Source organism: Eschrichtius robustus, chromosome 9, assembly GCF_028021215.1.
Source record: "Eschrichtius robustus isolate mEscRob2 chromosome 9, mEscRob2.pri, whole genome shotgun sequence".
Classification (NCBI taxonomy): Eukaryota; Metazoa; Chordata; class Mammalia; order Artiodactyla; family Eschrichtiidae; genus Eschrichtius; species Eschrichtius robustus.
The window spans coordinates 43128763-43146012 of NC_090832.1; the positions used below are offsets into that span (position 1 = coordinate 43128763).

The following is a 17250-nucleotide window of genomic DNA, read 5'->3' on the forward strand; positions in this document are numbered from 1 at the left end:
CGTTTATTATCTCTAAGCCTCAACAGTAATCTTACAAGGTAAGAAAGAGCATATTTTTATACATGAAGTTGCTGAGATTTTAAAAGGTGTGCCCAAAGTCTCAGCTGAGATTCTAATTCATGTCTGTCTGACCTCAGAGTTTGTGCCTTGGGCATTAATCCTGGATGTCTCAAAGTGAAAAGTCCCAAGAAAAAGAAAAAAACATGTTAGTCTGATTTCTTCCTTGTGTAAGCCTTAGGGGAGAGAATTGTTTCAAGGGTCTTTTCCTGGAATGAAAGATATTTAAACTGGAGCATACTGGGAAACTAGTCTTCTGCGGAAAGCACCTTATGCTCAGTTACCTGGAAGTACAATTTGGAAATTTTGTCTCCAAAGTGAAATTTTTTAGTACATTACACTCTACAGTGTGGTGGCATTATTTGCTCCTTGAGATAAATAAAGTGCCTTTTTTTCCTATACATTTATTTCAAGAGCTTTATAATGGGTACACTAAGGTCTTTGAACATTCCTTGTCCAGTTCAGCACTTAGCACAGTGCCTAGTGCCTAAAAGAGGCTCAGTAACTGTTTTGAATGAGTAAACACAGCTTCTAACTTAAACAAAACTAGGTGTTACGTAGTTACTTTTTCATATTTTGTCGTTTATTCACCAATTCAGCTCATTTAGTAATTGTTAACTGAGTTTCTACCATGGGCTAGGCACTCTTCTAGGGGATAACTAGTGAAAAAAGACAAAAAAACCTTTCTCCACAAGAAAATTCACCCATAGTGCTGAATTTGGAACGGGCTCTCTTTTATTGTTGTTTTGTTTTGTGGGGTTTTTTTGTTGTTGTTGTTGTTTTTAAATTTGGGCCACACCACGCATCATGTGGGATCTTAGTTCCCCGACCAGAGATTGAACCTGCACTGGTCCACTGGTCCGCCAGGGAAGTCCCTGGAATGGGCTCTTTTTTTCCCCCAGCTTTATTGAAGTGTAGTTGACAAATAAAATTGTAAGATATTTAAAGTGTATATCATGGTGATTTTTTTTTTTTATCATGGTGATTTGAAATAAGAAATGGGCTTTTAAATACTAGCATAAGAAGAAAGGAATTAGTGTTAGTTGCATAAATATTTTGTACTAGGTAAAAGTAATTTAGGCTTTTTGATTGTAAGCAACAGATTCAATTCAATTCAATTTAGCCTAAGCAAAAATAGTAGAATATACTGTATTACAAGAATGCAGAGGTATCTGTGGAATCCATAGGTAGGAATGAAGCCTGGCTTCAGGAAGGAAGAGGCTTTGTTGCTGCTCGCATTTCCGTCTGTTTCAGTCTCTTTTCTCTCTCTGCAGACTGACTTCCTTTCCTCCTTTAGCTCATATGGCAGAATATGGCTTTCCCACAGCCCTGAAGTTCTATAGTTCATTTCCCACCACCTGCAGAGACTAACTCATAGACTCTGGGTCTCACTCCCTCAGGTTTGGTCAAGTGTTCATTCAGCCTGACCCAGTGAGCTATAACCCAAGAATGTAGAATCCCAGTACAAATATGACTTACTTATGTATGATTCATGGGATTTGTGAATAGGCAGGCATCCAAAGGTATTGTCTACATATATACCACATAATTTTCACAGTACTTTACAAGGTTGGAAAATCTTTCTGATGAATTTGGAGCCTAGAGAGGTTGAATAACTTACCCATGATTACACAACACGTAAGCTGTGCACCCAGAACCTAATTTTGTCTGACTCCAAAATCTTATCTTGTTACCATTAACTCTATACTTTCTTTCTTTCAAACTGCTATAACATTAGTTTCAGGTGTACAAAATAGTGATTTGATATTTTTATATGTTGCGAAATGATCACCACAGTAAGTCTAATAATTAACATCCATCACCACAGTTAAATTTTTTTTTCTTGTGATGAGAACATTTAAGATCTACTCTCAGCAACTCAAATGTACAATACAGTATTGTTAACTATAGCCACCATGCTGTACATTACATCCCCAGGACTTATTTTAAAACTGGAAGTTTATACCTTTTGACCCCCTTTGCTCATTCCCTCCCCACTCCCACTCCCTCCCCTCTGGCAACCACACATCTGTTCTCTGTTATCTCTGAGTTTGGGTTTTTTTTTTTTTTATATTTCACATATAAGTGAAATCATACAGTATGTCTTTCTCTGTCTGACTTATTTCACTTAGCAGTATGTGCACAAGCTCCATCCATGTTGTTGCAAGTGGCAAGATTTCATTCTTTTTATGGCTGAATAATATTCCATTGTGTGTGTGTGTGTGTGTGTGTGTGTGTGTATTATATAAAATCACATTTTCCTCATCCATTCATCCATTGAGGGACACTTAGGTTGCTTCCATGTCTTGGCTATTATAGATAATGCTGCAGTGAACAGTGGGGTGCACATATCTTTTCAAGTTAGTGTTTTCATTTCTGTTGGATAAATTCCCAGAACTGGAATTGCTGGATCACATGGCAGCTCTATTTTTAGTTTCCTGAGGAAACTCCATGCTGCTCTCCGTAGTGGCTGCACCAATTTACATTTCCACCAACAGTGCACAAGGGTTCCCTTTTTCTCTACATCCTAGTTAACACTTATCTCTCTTTGATAATAACCACCCTGACAGGTGTGAGGTGATCTCATTGTGGTTTTGATGTACATTTCCCTGATGATTAGTGAAGTTGAGCAACTTTTCATGTGCCTGTTGGCCATTTGAATATCTTCTTTGGAAAAATGTCTATTTAAGCTTTTACCCATTTTAAATTAGATTTTTTTTTAAGCTCCTGAGTTGTATGAATTCTTTACATATTTTGGATATTAACCCCTTATCAGATACATTATTTGCAAATATTTTCTACGATTCTGTAGGTTGCCTTTTCATTTTGTTGGTGGTTTCCTTTGCTGTGCAGAAGCTCTTTCGTTTGATATAGCACCCTCCCCTTTTTATATTTTTGATGCCACAATTTATCTTGTCTATCCATTAACAAATTATTGTAGTTATAGTTATTTCTACTACTTTTGCCTTTTAACCTTCATAGTAGCTTGATAAGTGATTAACCTACCACCTTTACAACATTAGATTATTCTGAATTTTACAATATATTTACCTTTACTAGTGAGATTTATACTTATCCTGTTACTAATTAGTACCCTTTTGTTTCAGCTTAAAGAGTCCCTTTAACATTTCTTGTGAGGCCAGTCTAGTGGTGATGAACTCCTTCAGCTGTTGCTTGTCTGGAAAACTCTTTATTTCTCCTTCAATACTGAAGGACAACTTTCCAAGTGGAATGTTATTGGTTGGCAGTTCTTTCCCTCCCCTCCACCCCAGCACTTTGAATATATAGTGCCACATTCTTCTGGCCTGCAAAGTTTCTGCTGAAAAAATCTTCTGATAGCATCATGGGCTTTCCCTTGCATGTAATAAGTTGTTTTTCTCTTGCTGCTTGTAAGATTCTCTCCTCTTTAACTTTTGACAGTTTCATTATAATGTGCCTTGCAGTGGGTCTCTTTGGATTCATCTTCTTTGGAACTCTTAGTTTCCTGGATCTGGATGTCTGTTTCCTTCCCCAGGTTATGGAAGTTTTCAGCCATTACTTCACTTAAGTTTTCTGTCCCTTTCTCTCTCTCACTCCTCCTTCTGGAACCCCTATAATGTGAATGTTGGTCTGCCTAATGTTGTCCCATAAGTCCCTCAGACTATCTTCATTCTTTTTTTCTTTTTACTGCTCTGATTGGCTGAGTTTCACTGCCCTGTCTTCAGATGTACTGATCCTTTGTTCTGCCTCATCTAGTCTGCTATTAAACACCCCCTATTGTATTTTTCAGTTCAGTTATTGTATTCTTCAGCTCTGTGACTTCCATTTGGTACTATCTTATACTTTTTCTGTCTGTGTTGAAATTGTCACTTTGTTCTTGTTTTGTTCGCCTTACCTTGGTGAGCATCTTTATGACCATTATTTTGAAGTGTTTATCAGGTAAACCACTTTTCTGTTTTATTAAGGTCTTTTTCTGTGGTTTTATCTTATTCTTAAATTTGGAACATATTCATTTTCCTTGACTCTCTGTGTTGGTTTCTATGTATTAGATAGAACAGCTATCTCGCCCAGTCTTGAACGAATGGATGGCCTCGTGTAGGAGATGAACTTTTCTTAACTAGTTTTTAAAAAGGTGTTGAGAGAAAAATATTAAATTTTATTAAAAGAATATATTCTTCTTATTAATGATTTATAAATGCCATTATCTTGTTAAGTATGTATGCTCTTTATTAATTGCTATTTCTTATGACAGTAGCACTATTATCTTACCTTTTATGTATAGTTACAAATGCTATTGCAAAAATAGTGTGCTTGTATTAATAAAATCATAACGGTTACTATGAAGCCTTTCGACTGTTCTCAGCAATAAACTTAAAGTGACTGACTTATACCTTGTTTCTAGATAATTGAAATATGTTCAATAAAATGACAATCAAAAGAATTCAGAGGAACTTGCTTTTTAAGATTTTTTTGGTTGTTTTTGTTGTTTGATTTAACTAGACACAATAAATTTAAGGTCTGTAGCATAAATCCTATTGTAATGTATAGGCAGGTTAGTAGACTAGTATATAAAAATTGGACATATTACCTTATTAGAAACTTTTCCAGTTTATAATCTAGGGATAAGTTTAGTTTCATTTGTGGTATTTATGTTAAGGTTTATTTTGAAGACATGTACATTACTTTCAAAAATATTGTGTCATATTCCAGTGAGCAAGATTAAGAGGTACAAACTTGCAGTTACAAAATAAATGAGTCACAGGAGTGAAATGTACAGTGGGGGGAATATAGTCAATAATATTGTAATAACTTTGTATGGTGACAGATGGTAACTAGACTTACCATGGTGATCATTTTGTCATGTATAGAAATATCAGATCACTATGTCATGTACCTCAAATTAACATAGTGTAGGTCAGTTATACTGCTAAAATACACACACATGCACAGTGTCATATTTCAAAAAAGGAGTTTGTTTCTTTCCTAGGATTCTCTATTTATACTTCTCTTGGTAATCTTACCCAGTCTTACAGCTTTAAATATAATGTGTGTGCTCACTGCTCCCTAATTTTTATCTCCAGCTCAAAGTGCTCCCCTGATCTTACAATTTGTATATCCAATTGCCTTCTCAACGTCATCACTTGATGTATTAGACATAACATGTTCAAGACTGAATTTCTTATTCCCCTAAGCCAAAAAATAATAAACCTGCTACACCTTCCATATTTCCCATATCTATTAATGACAGATCTGCCTTTCTGTTTGCTCTGTCTGGAAACCTTAAGACTTATTCTTGACTTCTCTTCTGCCTAACATTTTGTGAGCAAATCCTGTTTTCTTCAAAATATATCTAGCATCTGGCACCTTCTCCCGACCTCCACTGTTGTGCCATCCTGGTTCAAGCCATCCTCATTCTTTATCTGGATTATTTCTTTCTGCTTCCACCCTTGCTTGCCCACAGTGTTTTCTCAGCAACCTGAGTGAGCTGTTAAACAAATATCAGATCACATCATATCTTCGTAGTACCCTTCAGAGGTTCCTCATTTTTTCCTGAGTAAAAAAATCAAAGTTCGTAACACTGGCTTAGAAGAGCTTATGTAGTCAATTCCCCACCTCGCCTTCCTTCTCTGACTTGATCTCTTACTCTTTTCTGTCATCCTGGCTCTCTTGCTTTTTCTCAAACAGAAGAGACACCATCCGCCTCAGAGCCTTTGCACTGACTGAAACATACTCTCTAGATACCTATGGGACACAGTCTCTCACCTCCTTCAAGACTTTGCTCAGCTGTCACCTTTTTCCATGAGCCCTTATTCTACCCCATTTGAGATTTTAATCCCCCTGCCTCACCATGCCCGATTTATTCTCCAAAGCATGAGGCAAGTCCCAGTGTATGATGCTACGTAACTTACATATTTATTATGTTTATTTTCTTTGGTCTTTTCCCTCCTAGTACAAGTTCCACAAGGACCAAGTGTTTTGACTGTTGTGTTCATTGGTGTACCATCCAGTGAACAGGTAGTGCTTGGCTGTAATTTCTGCTAAATGAATGATTGTAGGAAGGAATGTGTTTGTGGAACTCTTGTATGGCGTGCGGGGCAGGGTGGGGTCGGTTGCTTGCTGTGTTTCTATGGTAAAACTGCTAACGTCAGCGGCTTTCAAAACACTTCCTCCTAAACTGGGTTTGTGGAGTACATAGAACACGCTGAGTCAGGCACATTTGGCCTTCCTTCATCGGAGCTATTTGCATGTGCGCCAAAAAATGCTTAGCGTTTCTGGATATTTACATCAAAATAAGAAATGAATTTAAAACCACTTTCAACTGCAAGAATGATTGTGATCAATACCTGTGGATTAGTAACTGAGACTTTAAAAAATCATTATTAAACAGGAAATTTAAAGAGAAATTGTAGACATTTAAAAATGAATTTGTTTTTAACTTCAGTAATCCCATTCTAAGCTTAGTAGAGATTCCCTTCACCTTGCTTTTTTCTTAAACTTTAAACATGTGCTTTTTCATACAATTTGGGATAGAGAAGTAATTAATCTTTTAGGTGAAATGTTATTGTCAGACAGCTATAGCACTCACACCTAGTATTATCCTATAAGTTGTATAGCATTTGGTCTTACTAGAATGTGTCTGTGAACTCTTTCTTCTATTAAAGGGCTTCTTGATTAGTGCCTTTGAACCTAACCAACATAACATGTTAAGCTTAATGTATTTCCCAAATTCAATTTTCCTTCTTATGACAAACAGCACTACTGCCAGACATTTCTGGTTTATTCTGATGGAGATTACCTTTTTCTTCACTGATTTAAATTTAGTCTTACACAGTAACGTATTAGTCAGATTTATTAGCTACTTATTAGTCACATTCAACATGATAAAAATAAAAACCACTATAATCTTCTAAAGAATTATATTACAGCATTGTGAAAATACCTCTCTTGGGTTCTGTTTTCACTGTTAAAATATGAGATTTAGAGTAGTTTATTTGTGGTGCCTTTCTTCTACAATTCTAATAAAATAAACAGTCACAAATCTTAAGAAAATTTAGGATGAATTCTGGATTCTAGCTGAATAATCTTGTCATGCCAGTAAGTACGAGTTTTTAGCTAAGTAAATAAATCCCAACATATCATTCAATCAAATGGGTTTTGATTCAGTTACAAAGGAAGTTCAATATCCAAAAATATATATTTTCAGATAGCCCATGTGACTTTGTACTATGGAATTCATCTTTGTGGAATATAAAACAAGTTTTCCCTGGAAGAAAATGTACTTGTTATAGAGCTTGATTCATCTGTATCCAACTTTTGAGTAATTAAATATAATATTTTTACAGAGTTTAGCAGACAAATGAAATTAAAAAGCAACAAGGTTGAGTACTGTTACTGAGAAAACTGTTTTATATTTAGAGTCTTATCTCAACCCATGGTGACAGCTATCCTCTCTTATTCCATCCAGAGATAATGTGAGGGAAGAAAAAAAAACCTTCACAGTAGATTGTGTGCTATTTAGGTCATCAGCATTCTCAGGTATTTTCAGAGTTGAGACTAAATATAGACCTGAAGCAAAAAATAATGAAATTTCTTCTTTAGTCATGTTTATTGATCTTGTGGTTTAAAAGGGGAAAAGTTGATAGAAAAAAAAATCACTGATAAGTACAAGGTTTATGGCAAGTTCTTCTTTGGTGTGTAGCTGAAAATCAGATTTATAAGCTGAAATGACCCAGGCACTCTTAAAATATCCTATATTCTGCTTTGGTATACTCAAGATTATCTCACAACAGTATCATGTCTGAATAATTTATAATTTTATAATGGAGTTGAGAGATTAGTTTATCTAAGTCCCATAATAGACCTTTGCCCCGAATTGAACATCATATTCACAGCTTGGAATACTGTAGACTGAGAGAGGGTGTTTAGCTGTTTCAAATGATAGAAAACAGGGACAGTCTTATGATCTTATTATCTTGTACCTTATTAATCATAAGAAAAAGGGTTTTTTTAAAGTATAGATTTGTTAATACACTCCCAATATATAAACAAAAATCAATAAAATAAGAACTGTTTGTAATATAGTTGTTAAACAGCAACTTTAGATTTAACATGTTTTACCCAGATTAAAAACTTTCTTGGTAAAGATGATATTTCTCCTTCCTCCCTCCTCTCCTGCTTTGGAATTATCCACTCTAGAAGTAATATGGGTTGATTAAGAAGTGAAGGCATCATCTTCCAAGGGGTTGGGGAGGTCAGAACATCTTAAGTATTCAGAGCCAGTATTCCTGGTTACCTACCTGATTGCATTTTGCTTTAAGCATTAACATGCTTTGCTTGCAATTCTCTTTATTCTAGTCTATGCAAGGGAAGCTTTCTAAAGAAAAATTGACTACTCAGAAGATGATGGAAGAGCTGGAAAAGAAAGAAAGAAACCTTCAGAGATTAAGAACATTGCTTGATGTGAGTAAAAGAAATTCAGATAGCTTTCAAGGATGATTCAGTACCTATTTCAGTTAAAGCAAATGCCTATTTTGTACGTATTCATAAATCATTTTTTAATTGAAGACTTGATTTTGATGTGCCAGTTAATTAAATCCATTAGGTTTCTTACTAAAATTATAATCTAAAAGACAAACTTTTATTTTTCTAATGTCTTAGAAACAATTTCACAAACTTAACTATAGCAAAGTCAAATGGTATATAGAGATTAGATCCTAAAGTCATCAAATGATGCATAAGTTGAATATAAAATATAAACAAAATTACCCTTGAAAATCCTTAAGGAAGGTGCAATGTAGACACTTCATCACTGGAACTGGTCATACTTTCTTCATTTAATTATGAGATGAAATACTTGGCTTGCATTTAAGGACATGTTATACAAAAAAATGCTTATTTTAGTTTTTGAGTTGTCATCATGACATTTTCCTCTAAATACTTAGGAATGCATCTCCAAAACTTAGGGACAGTTTCCTATATAACCATTTCACCATTGTCACACCCAATAAGAATAATAATTTTCCTTGACGTTTGATAATACCTAGTCTTATGAACATTTCCCCCCTTCTTCCCCAAATGTTTTTTTTTTTTAACATCTTTATTGGAGTATAATTGCTTTACAATGGTGTGTTAGTTTCTGCTGTATAACAAAGTAAATCAGCTGTACGTATACATATGTCCCCATATCCCCTCCCTCTTGCTCCCCAAGTGTTTTTTATAGTGGCTGTTGAAACCAGCATTCAAACAAGGACCATGTGTTGTGTTTCATTTTGTCTTATAAAGCTAAAGTTTCTTTCTTCTCCCTGAAGAAACTGGGCATTTTGTCTTACAAACTTGTAAACTTGTCACACCTAGATTTGTGTGATTGCTTCCGCATGGTGTCATTTATCTTGTTCTCTACCCCCTGTATTTCTTGTAAGCTAGAAGTTAAAGCTAAAGATATTAGATTCAGTGCAAACATTTTCTGGCACGAATACTTTGTAGGTATTGTTCACATCATCAAATTATACGTGTTTGTTTACCCCACTGTAAGTGTCACAAATACCCATCTCACTGGGTTAAGGTGGTGACAGACTGATTCTTTCCATTGTAGCATTTTAGCCTCTGCAGTCAGCAGTTAATGGGGTTGTTGATACTTAGGCAAGTGTGTGAATGTGCAGTTTGCCAGCACCCTTTCCCTTGATGGTTTTAGCATACACCAGTGATCATTGTCTGAATCATTAGATGATTAAAACAACAGTAATTTTTTCTAATTATATCATTCCCTTTACATTTATTAGCTGGCATTCGTCTATAAAAAATTGTATTTTCCTCATCAACCCAGGCTATTTGGCTTTTCTGAAATACAGTTCCAACTGGAAAGCTAGTTAAACTTACCTTTAATTAGCAGTTTTCAGGATGAGCAGTAAATGGTGATAATTTGGGGAAGAGGTGAGTGTAGCTTTTTCTGAGCATAATAAATCATGAGTTTGTACTGATACTCCCAATTCAAATTTAACAATTCAGAGTTGTTTGGGGTTTTTTTTCCTTTGATTTTATGTTTTTATTTCTTTTTCTCTTACACTGAAAAGTTTGGTTCCTGTCAACATTAACATAGTAACATATATACTTTTTTCCCAGTGTACAAAAAACAGTTTCAGAGTAACTAAATCACTATTGCTACTAACAGTAAAACTGTAGGATGAGGTTTAAATTTTCTTTGCAGTTCTTTTTGTTCTTGGGATACATCTCATAGCAAAATATATACACAACCAAGGTACTTTTTATGTGAGACCGTGAGAGACCCCCTAGAAACTGAGACTGTTTGAATTCATGTTTCCTCTCTCAGGTTTACTCTAGGCCATCAGATGGCACCCTTTCCACTATTTAAATTCTTTTTCTCTCCCTTTTTATTTTTCCTGCTGTATGTATGCAGTTAAATTTGGTTAATGTGCATGTAATATGATTCCGCTGTTTTCTTTATAGAATTGGATGGGGGAATGTTAACCTTTATGGCTTTTGAGTACCTTTCCTCTGTCTAACAACCAGATTTTTGCTTTCTTTATCCACTGCAGAACCAAAGACAAACAGAAGAGACCTGCTCTTTATTGGATCAGGGCCAGGAAGCAGACCAATCCAGGCCGCAGACCGTTCTTTCCAAAAGGCCACTATTTGATTTGAGTGTGATTGATCAGCTGTTCAAGGAAATGTCCTATTGTTTGTTTGACTTGAAAGCATTGTGTAGTATTCTTAATCAGCGTGCTCAGGGCAAAGAGCCTAATCTTTCATTATTACTGGGAATCAGATGTAAGTGGCTAATGACTTGTTCTTACTGTATTGCTTAACAATTAGAAACACGTCTCCATGAATCGGGAACTTCTGACTGCCTTTTCCCTATTTGTTTTTATCTCCTTTCCTACTTAGATTTGTATATTTCTGAATCAGTCTGTGGGTCTGAATACCTGTTCCTTCTTCATTGCTAGAACTTGCCTCATTATGCTTGTAGAAATGAGCAGGGTCATAGCTGATATGGACTGCCACTCGGAAGAATGCCTATAAATCCACCTGCTAGGGGATGTTTCCTCTGCTGATTCTGTTACTATGTGACTGGAATGTTAGTTAGCTGTGATTTCCTGATTACTCTTCTAAAAGTAATGATTCTCTTTGCTTTCATGTGGCAGTTGTATTAAATTAATGACCCAGCCATCAGTCCACTGGCAAAATATTTGAGAGAAGGTACTCATAAGCTTTCTTATGTATGTTCTATGGCAGCTGTTTAATGTAAGTGCCAATGCTGTCACATGAGCCAGTTTTCATGGCCCATAGATCTGTTGCCCTTGTGATGCACACCTGCTGGCTTTGTCCCTTCCAATGTGACACCCACCCATTCTGCCTCAGTTCTGCCTTCCTGAACACATAATGGTGAGAACCGCCACAAGAATATCCTAGTGTCTCTTCCTGTCTGTGCTAATTTTGCTGGAACACTCAACTTACATGGCTCTAAACTATTATAATATTGACATGTTGGTCTCTTTTAAATATGGAGGAAATGGACTTCAGTAAGGAGATATGAGGGGAGTAAGACCGTAGTGTTTATGTACCAACATGTTTGTATTGAGTAGTTCCCTAATAATATGGTTAATATGTGACTGAGTGGAGACTAGTTTTGTTTCCAGTTTCATCAAAAAGATTCTACTGTCTTGCCTCATAGTAGTTATTTTGGAAAACCAAATAATACTCCTGATCGAAGTATCTCACTTGTTAAATGAAACATGTAACTGTACTCAGAGATGTCAGCCGAATTTTCCCCTCCACTTCATAAATGTGAGAACACATATATGAGTGCGGGTATGTAAAAAACACTTTTTAAAAAAAATTGAAGTGTAGTTGATTTACAGTGTTGTGTTTTAGTTTCTGGTGTACAGAAAAGCAATTCAGTTATACATATAAAATATTTATTCTTTTTCATTATAGCTTATTATAAGACATTGAATATAGTTCCCAGGAAGACCTTGCTGTTTATTTTATATATAGTAGTTTGTATCTGCTAATCCCAGACTCCTAGTTTATCCGCCTTCCCCTTTCCTCTCTGGTAATGAAAGGTCTGTCTTCTATGTCTGTGAGTCTGTTTCTGTTTCATAGATACGTTCATTTGTGTCGTATTTTGGATTCCACATATAAGAGATATCATATGGTATTTGTCTTTCTCGTTCTGACTTACTTCGCATAGTATGATAATCTCTAGGTCCATCCATGTTGCCGCAAGTGGCATTATTTCATTCTTTTTATGGCAGCTCTATTTTTGGTTTTTTGAGGAACCTCCATGCTGTTTCTCCATAGTGGCTGCACCAATTTACATTCCCACCAACAGTGCAAGAGGGTTCCCTTTTCTCCACACCCTCTCCAGCTTTTATTGTTCGTAGATTTTTTGATGATGGCCATTCTGACTGGTGTGGTGGTACTTCATTGTAGTTTTGATTTGCATTTCTCTGGTAATTAGCGACGTTGAGCATCTTTTCCTGTGCCTGTTGTCCATCTGTATGTCTTCTTTGGAGAATTGTCTGTTTAGGTCTTCTGCCCATTTTTTGATTGGGTTGTTTCTTTTTAAAAAACACTTTAATGTTTAAGTATATTCACTCACTCAGTAAACGTTTATCAAATGCCTTCTATGGTCCAAGCACTAAAGTGCTGATAATGCAGATAAGTTGAATACAGCCCTTGCTCACACATTAACCAAAATATTACAGCATTGTGGTAAGTACTGTAATTGAAATGTGATCAGAGGGCAGTGGGAGCACAAGGGAATAAACCAACTACATCTACTTGGGAAGGGCTGTGAAGGCTCCATGGAGTAGCTGGTGTTTGGCTTGAATCTTAAAGGAGGAGAGGTTTGCCAGGTGAACATGGGGTGTTTAGTTAGCAGTGATCTCTTGGAGCAAGAAATAAAAGCTCACACACAAAAGACTGGTTTTCTCCACCATTTTAGAGCTGGTCACCCCTTCAGTTACTTTGTAACCTTCTACATCTGCACTGTCCTGTGTAGCATTTATTACTTTTTCAGTACCAGGATAAGAGCATGCTCCTAATGTGAACAGAAGGGAGACTCAGCACCTCCCCCGCACAGTGTACAGCCCTTCCAGTCTTCAAAGTCTAACCCCGGAACCCTTACCTTATAGGCTGGCATTGTGCAAATTTGACCAGCCAGCTGATTTCTCAAAAACAATGGAGGTGTTTTGAACCCTTATCTCATCACTCCATCAGTTATCTGTTGATACTGTTCACCCCTCCCTTCTTAAGTCTGGGCTACCATGGTTTCCATGACATCATTCTCTAGGTTCTGCTTCTACCTTTATGACTGCTCAGCCTCAATCTGTGAAATTCTCCACCACTTAAATACTGGCGGTCGCCCAGGAAACTTTTCTTGTTGGTCTTTTGTTTCTATTTACTTTCTCTGAGTAATCTTGTACATATCCACTTGTTTGCTGTTTTCTCTACACCTTTGACCCATACAGACATTCATCTCTCACCCTGCCTAGAATGTCCCTTTTGGGCTCCTGATTGTACTCACCTGTACATTAGAACCAGCAGTTTCATAGGTATCGCAGACTCAATGTATTTGAAACAGACCTACTTTTCTTTCCTCCCTACCCCAAACCTGTTCCTCCTCTCAATGAGTAGAACCACTATCCACCTATCACCCCAACCCAGATTTTATCCTCCACCCTACTCGTTCCCCCATCTGTGCCCCGTGTCCAGTCCCTGGCCCCTTTCCAAGCTGATTGATAATCGAACTTCTTCATGTCTATGAGTCCCTTCCTACTTGTGACGTTTATTCCTGCTGCCACATCTCCACTGCACTGTTGCCTTAATTCAAGCTTTCGTAGTCCTTCGTCTGGACTGGTTTCTCTGCCAAGCCTGGTGCCCGCCCCACCCCAGTCCCTCTTTACATTGCTGCCAGAGCCATCTGTCTAACCTGTGATTCTGATTTCCTAATACCCTCCCTGAGAATAGAGATAAAGGTGGCTCCCACCTGCCTCTCCAGCCTTGTTTCTTGGACCTCCCCTCTCATAATTTGTGCTCTGCCATTTTAGAGCTGGTTTTCTTGATGTTTCTCAATTTCTGTCAGACTCTTTTGTTTTCTGCTTCTGTATACCTTTGTTCATTCTGCTTCCTTGTCCCATTCAGTGAACCTGTCCCCTCTCCAGTTAGGCCTTTTTTTTTCTCTTCTTTGTGCTAATGTAGCCTTTGTGTAGTGGTAGGTCACCTGTGGTACCTGACTGAATTTACTTGTTTATGAAACTGTATGTAAATCATTAAGAATAAGCCACTTTATGCATTATTTTGCTGACCTCAGCACTCAGCATAGTGCCCAGATCGTGAATCATGAACAGTAAAACAGTTCAATTAATGTTTGTTAAAATAACAAGTTACCTGACTCTTATGCCTCCAGTTAATTAAAAGCTAGCAAACTCAGGGCCTTACCCTCAGTGATTCAGCCATTGGGCAACTAGCTATCAGCCTGATTCAGTTGTTTAGAATCATAAGGTCCCAACACACACACACACACACACACACACACTCTCGATTGTTAATACTTTGCAATGTGTAAAAATATAAGATAATGCCCCTCACCACACAGTGATTTTCAGATTTTTGTCTCTGAGTTTGAAGAGAGCTGTTAGAGCATGTTCCTTTTTACTTTTGGAATATTGTCATCCATTAAACCTGTTGAATTTGTGTGTATCACTGTATGAATTTAATGCATTTTAGTTAGCAAAATTTTAAAAGGACCAAGTAGATAAGATGCATTTACTATTGAGTGATGCATAATTTGAACCTGAGCCTGACTTGTATTCAGTATACAGCATTATATTTACAATGATAATAAGTTGAAAATCCTAAAATGACTTTGTTCCCAAAAAATGTGAGATTTTCTCCATGTTTTATTTCCACAGCAATGAACTGTTCAGCTGAAGAGACTGAGAATGACCACAGCCCAGAAACACTCACTAAAAAACTGTCAGATGTATGCCAGTTACGGAGGGACATAGATGAATTACGGACCACGATATCAGACCGCTATGCTCAGGACATGGGAGACAACTGTGTAACCCAGTGACCAGTGTTGGTCCCACAGCAATAACGACCCATTGTTACATGCTGCTGTGCTAGGTTCTTCACATTTCTTTTCAGGAGCCATGATAGAAACTTGCAAGTGACATACGACTTGCACGTAGGTTTTTTTTTCTGTGGATTTGTTCTGTTGGGGAGGAATTGGGATGTGAGGAAGTATCGAAGGGGCTTATCTAATCAGGCAAAAAAATTAAATTACCATTTGAAAAATATGATAAAATGTATAAGAAAAAAATTTCTGTATTCTCAAACTACTGATCGTAGGACCAAGCTGTGAAGAGTGCCCTTCAGATAAAGGGATAGGATTTCTTTTAATCCTGTAGTTTGTGTGTGTGTGTGTGTGTGTGTGTTCACAAAATTATAAAGATTTCTAGGATCAAAGCAAAGCTTCTAAGAAAGGCACACACTGTATTCTTGTGCTGCTTTTTTTTTCATGGAGAAGCTTGTGTTGTACTTGGGGTTTTCAAGGGCTGGCTGAACAAGAGTTCCCACAGCAGGCAAGTGTTCAAAAAGTAGTACAGCAGGCGAAACCATCTGTGTTTGAACAATCCCTGTGCTGAGATGGTGAGGTTGTAGGGTTGGGTTGATTTTAGTACTGTAGATAGGTCAGCTGTTTTTCCAGAGTGCTTGTGAATTGCCTAAGAGATGTGAAATATTGATGTGATGGTTTTCCTGTTAGCATTATAATGTATGTATTACAAGGCAATTTAACATAATCTGAACTAATTTTAACATGTCCCTTACTATTTACAACTTTTTGTTTATATATTATATCTATCTATATCTATCTATCTATCTATCTATCTATCTATATATATATATATATCAACGTAAACAAAGCCATATATAATTAATGCAAACCTAAGGCCTCAGATCATTATTGTAAAAGAAAGATTAACAAAGTGACTCTGGAACAATAGCTTATTTATCCAAATCTCAAATGTTTACATTTTAACAGTTTTGTATCTGTTTTAAAGTTGAAACTACTTTAAGAAAAAAACTCAACCTGTATTCTTTATATCTGAATTATCACTAGCATAAAACAAAATCTAAACCCAGGTGATATTGCAATTCCTTTTGTTAGGTAAAGTACATTAAAAACAGGGTTCTTCATAGAATACAAATTTGGCCAGGTTAGTTCTTCTTCTGGGGTACAGGCTATCACTATGAAATGCAACTGACTTTTTTGTAGACATATAATCATTTAAACTTCCAAATGAGTATTTCCCTGTTTTAATTGGTATTTTGGAAGGACTATATATTTCATTGCCTTCAGAGCATTTAAATGTACGTTCTTTTTAGTGTACTTAGTTATGGCAATCATTGTCCTTTACAAGTTGTTTTGATTTATCTCTTGATGCAACCCCAGGTCTCATTTAGGTCAAGACTAAATAACAGGTAGAAGGAATGAGGGATGTTAATCAAGCAGGAGAATATTGTTTGAGGCAAGAGCAGATCACATGTCTGTTTTCTTGCCGGGCTTATATACTGGTATAAAGGCTGCTCCTAGAAAAATACATTCCTAAATGTTTTCAGCAGTGAAAACATATTTGGGATAAGGCCTTCAAGGAAACTACCCAGGAAGACATTCAGTTCAGAAATTGGCTTATATACAGCTCTCAATAGTTATTTTATAGTTATATTTCAACAATCAGTTATAATACATTGTAAGGACATCAGACTTTCCTTCCGTTCAGTGCCTGAGTCCTCCCTGCCCTTTTAAGTCTTTAGGATCTGGGCACTAAGAAATCAGTGCATTGTAGTGATTCTGCATCCCAAGGTCCCTAACCTAATAAGGAAGGACTTAGTCACTAGCAAGAATTTGGCTTTCTCATGTGTTCTTTTGTTTTTGCATGTTGGTGGTTTGAAGACAATCAGGAAGTAGTAAATTTGTACAAAAAATCTGATGCAAAGAATTCTGCCTTATAAAAATTAAGATCTGTAAAAATGGCCCTTTACAGTAAAGTAGGTAATAGCATCTGAAATAGATAAGCCACAAGTGTAGCACACAACACTTTTACAACCTCTTTGAATAGAATCCCCTCCCCCACACCCCCAGCCTCCATAATTTTGAAAGTAAAGGTACCCTAAAATGATAGTGAT

The 17250-nt window shown here is 36.6% G+C and overlaps 1 protein-coding gene across 2 annotated transcripts in view; it reads left to right on the forward strand.

Annotated features, from left to right (window-relative positions):
* CEP85L (centrosomal protein 85 like) overlaps positions 1-15882 on the forward strand; it is a 156370-nt gene extending 140488 nt beyond the window's left edge. For both annotated transcript variants that reach the window (XM_068550948.1, XM_068550947.1), the window contains exons 11-13: positions 8392-8496; positions 10590-10821; positions 14970-15882. In XM_068550948.1, the coding sequence (XP_068407049.1) occupies positions 8392-8496; positions 10590-10821; positions 14970-15133 (501 nt within the window). In that variant the 3' untranslated portion in view covers positions 15134-15882. The remainder of the gene's footprint in view (positions 1-8391; positions 8497-10589; positions 10822-14969) is intronic.
* Positions 15883-17250: the final 1368 nt, after the last annotated feature.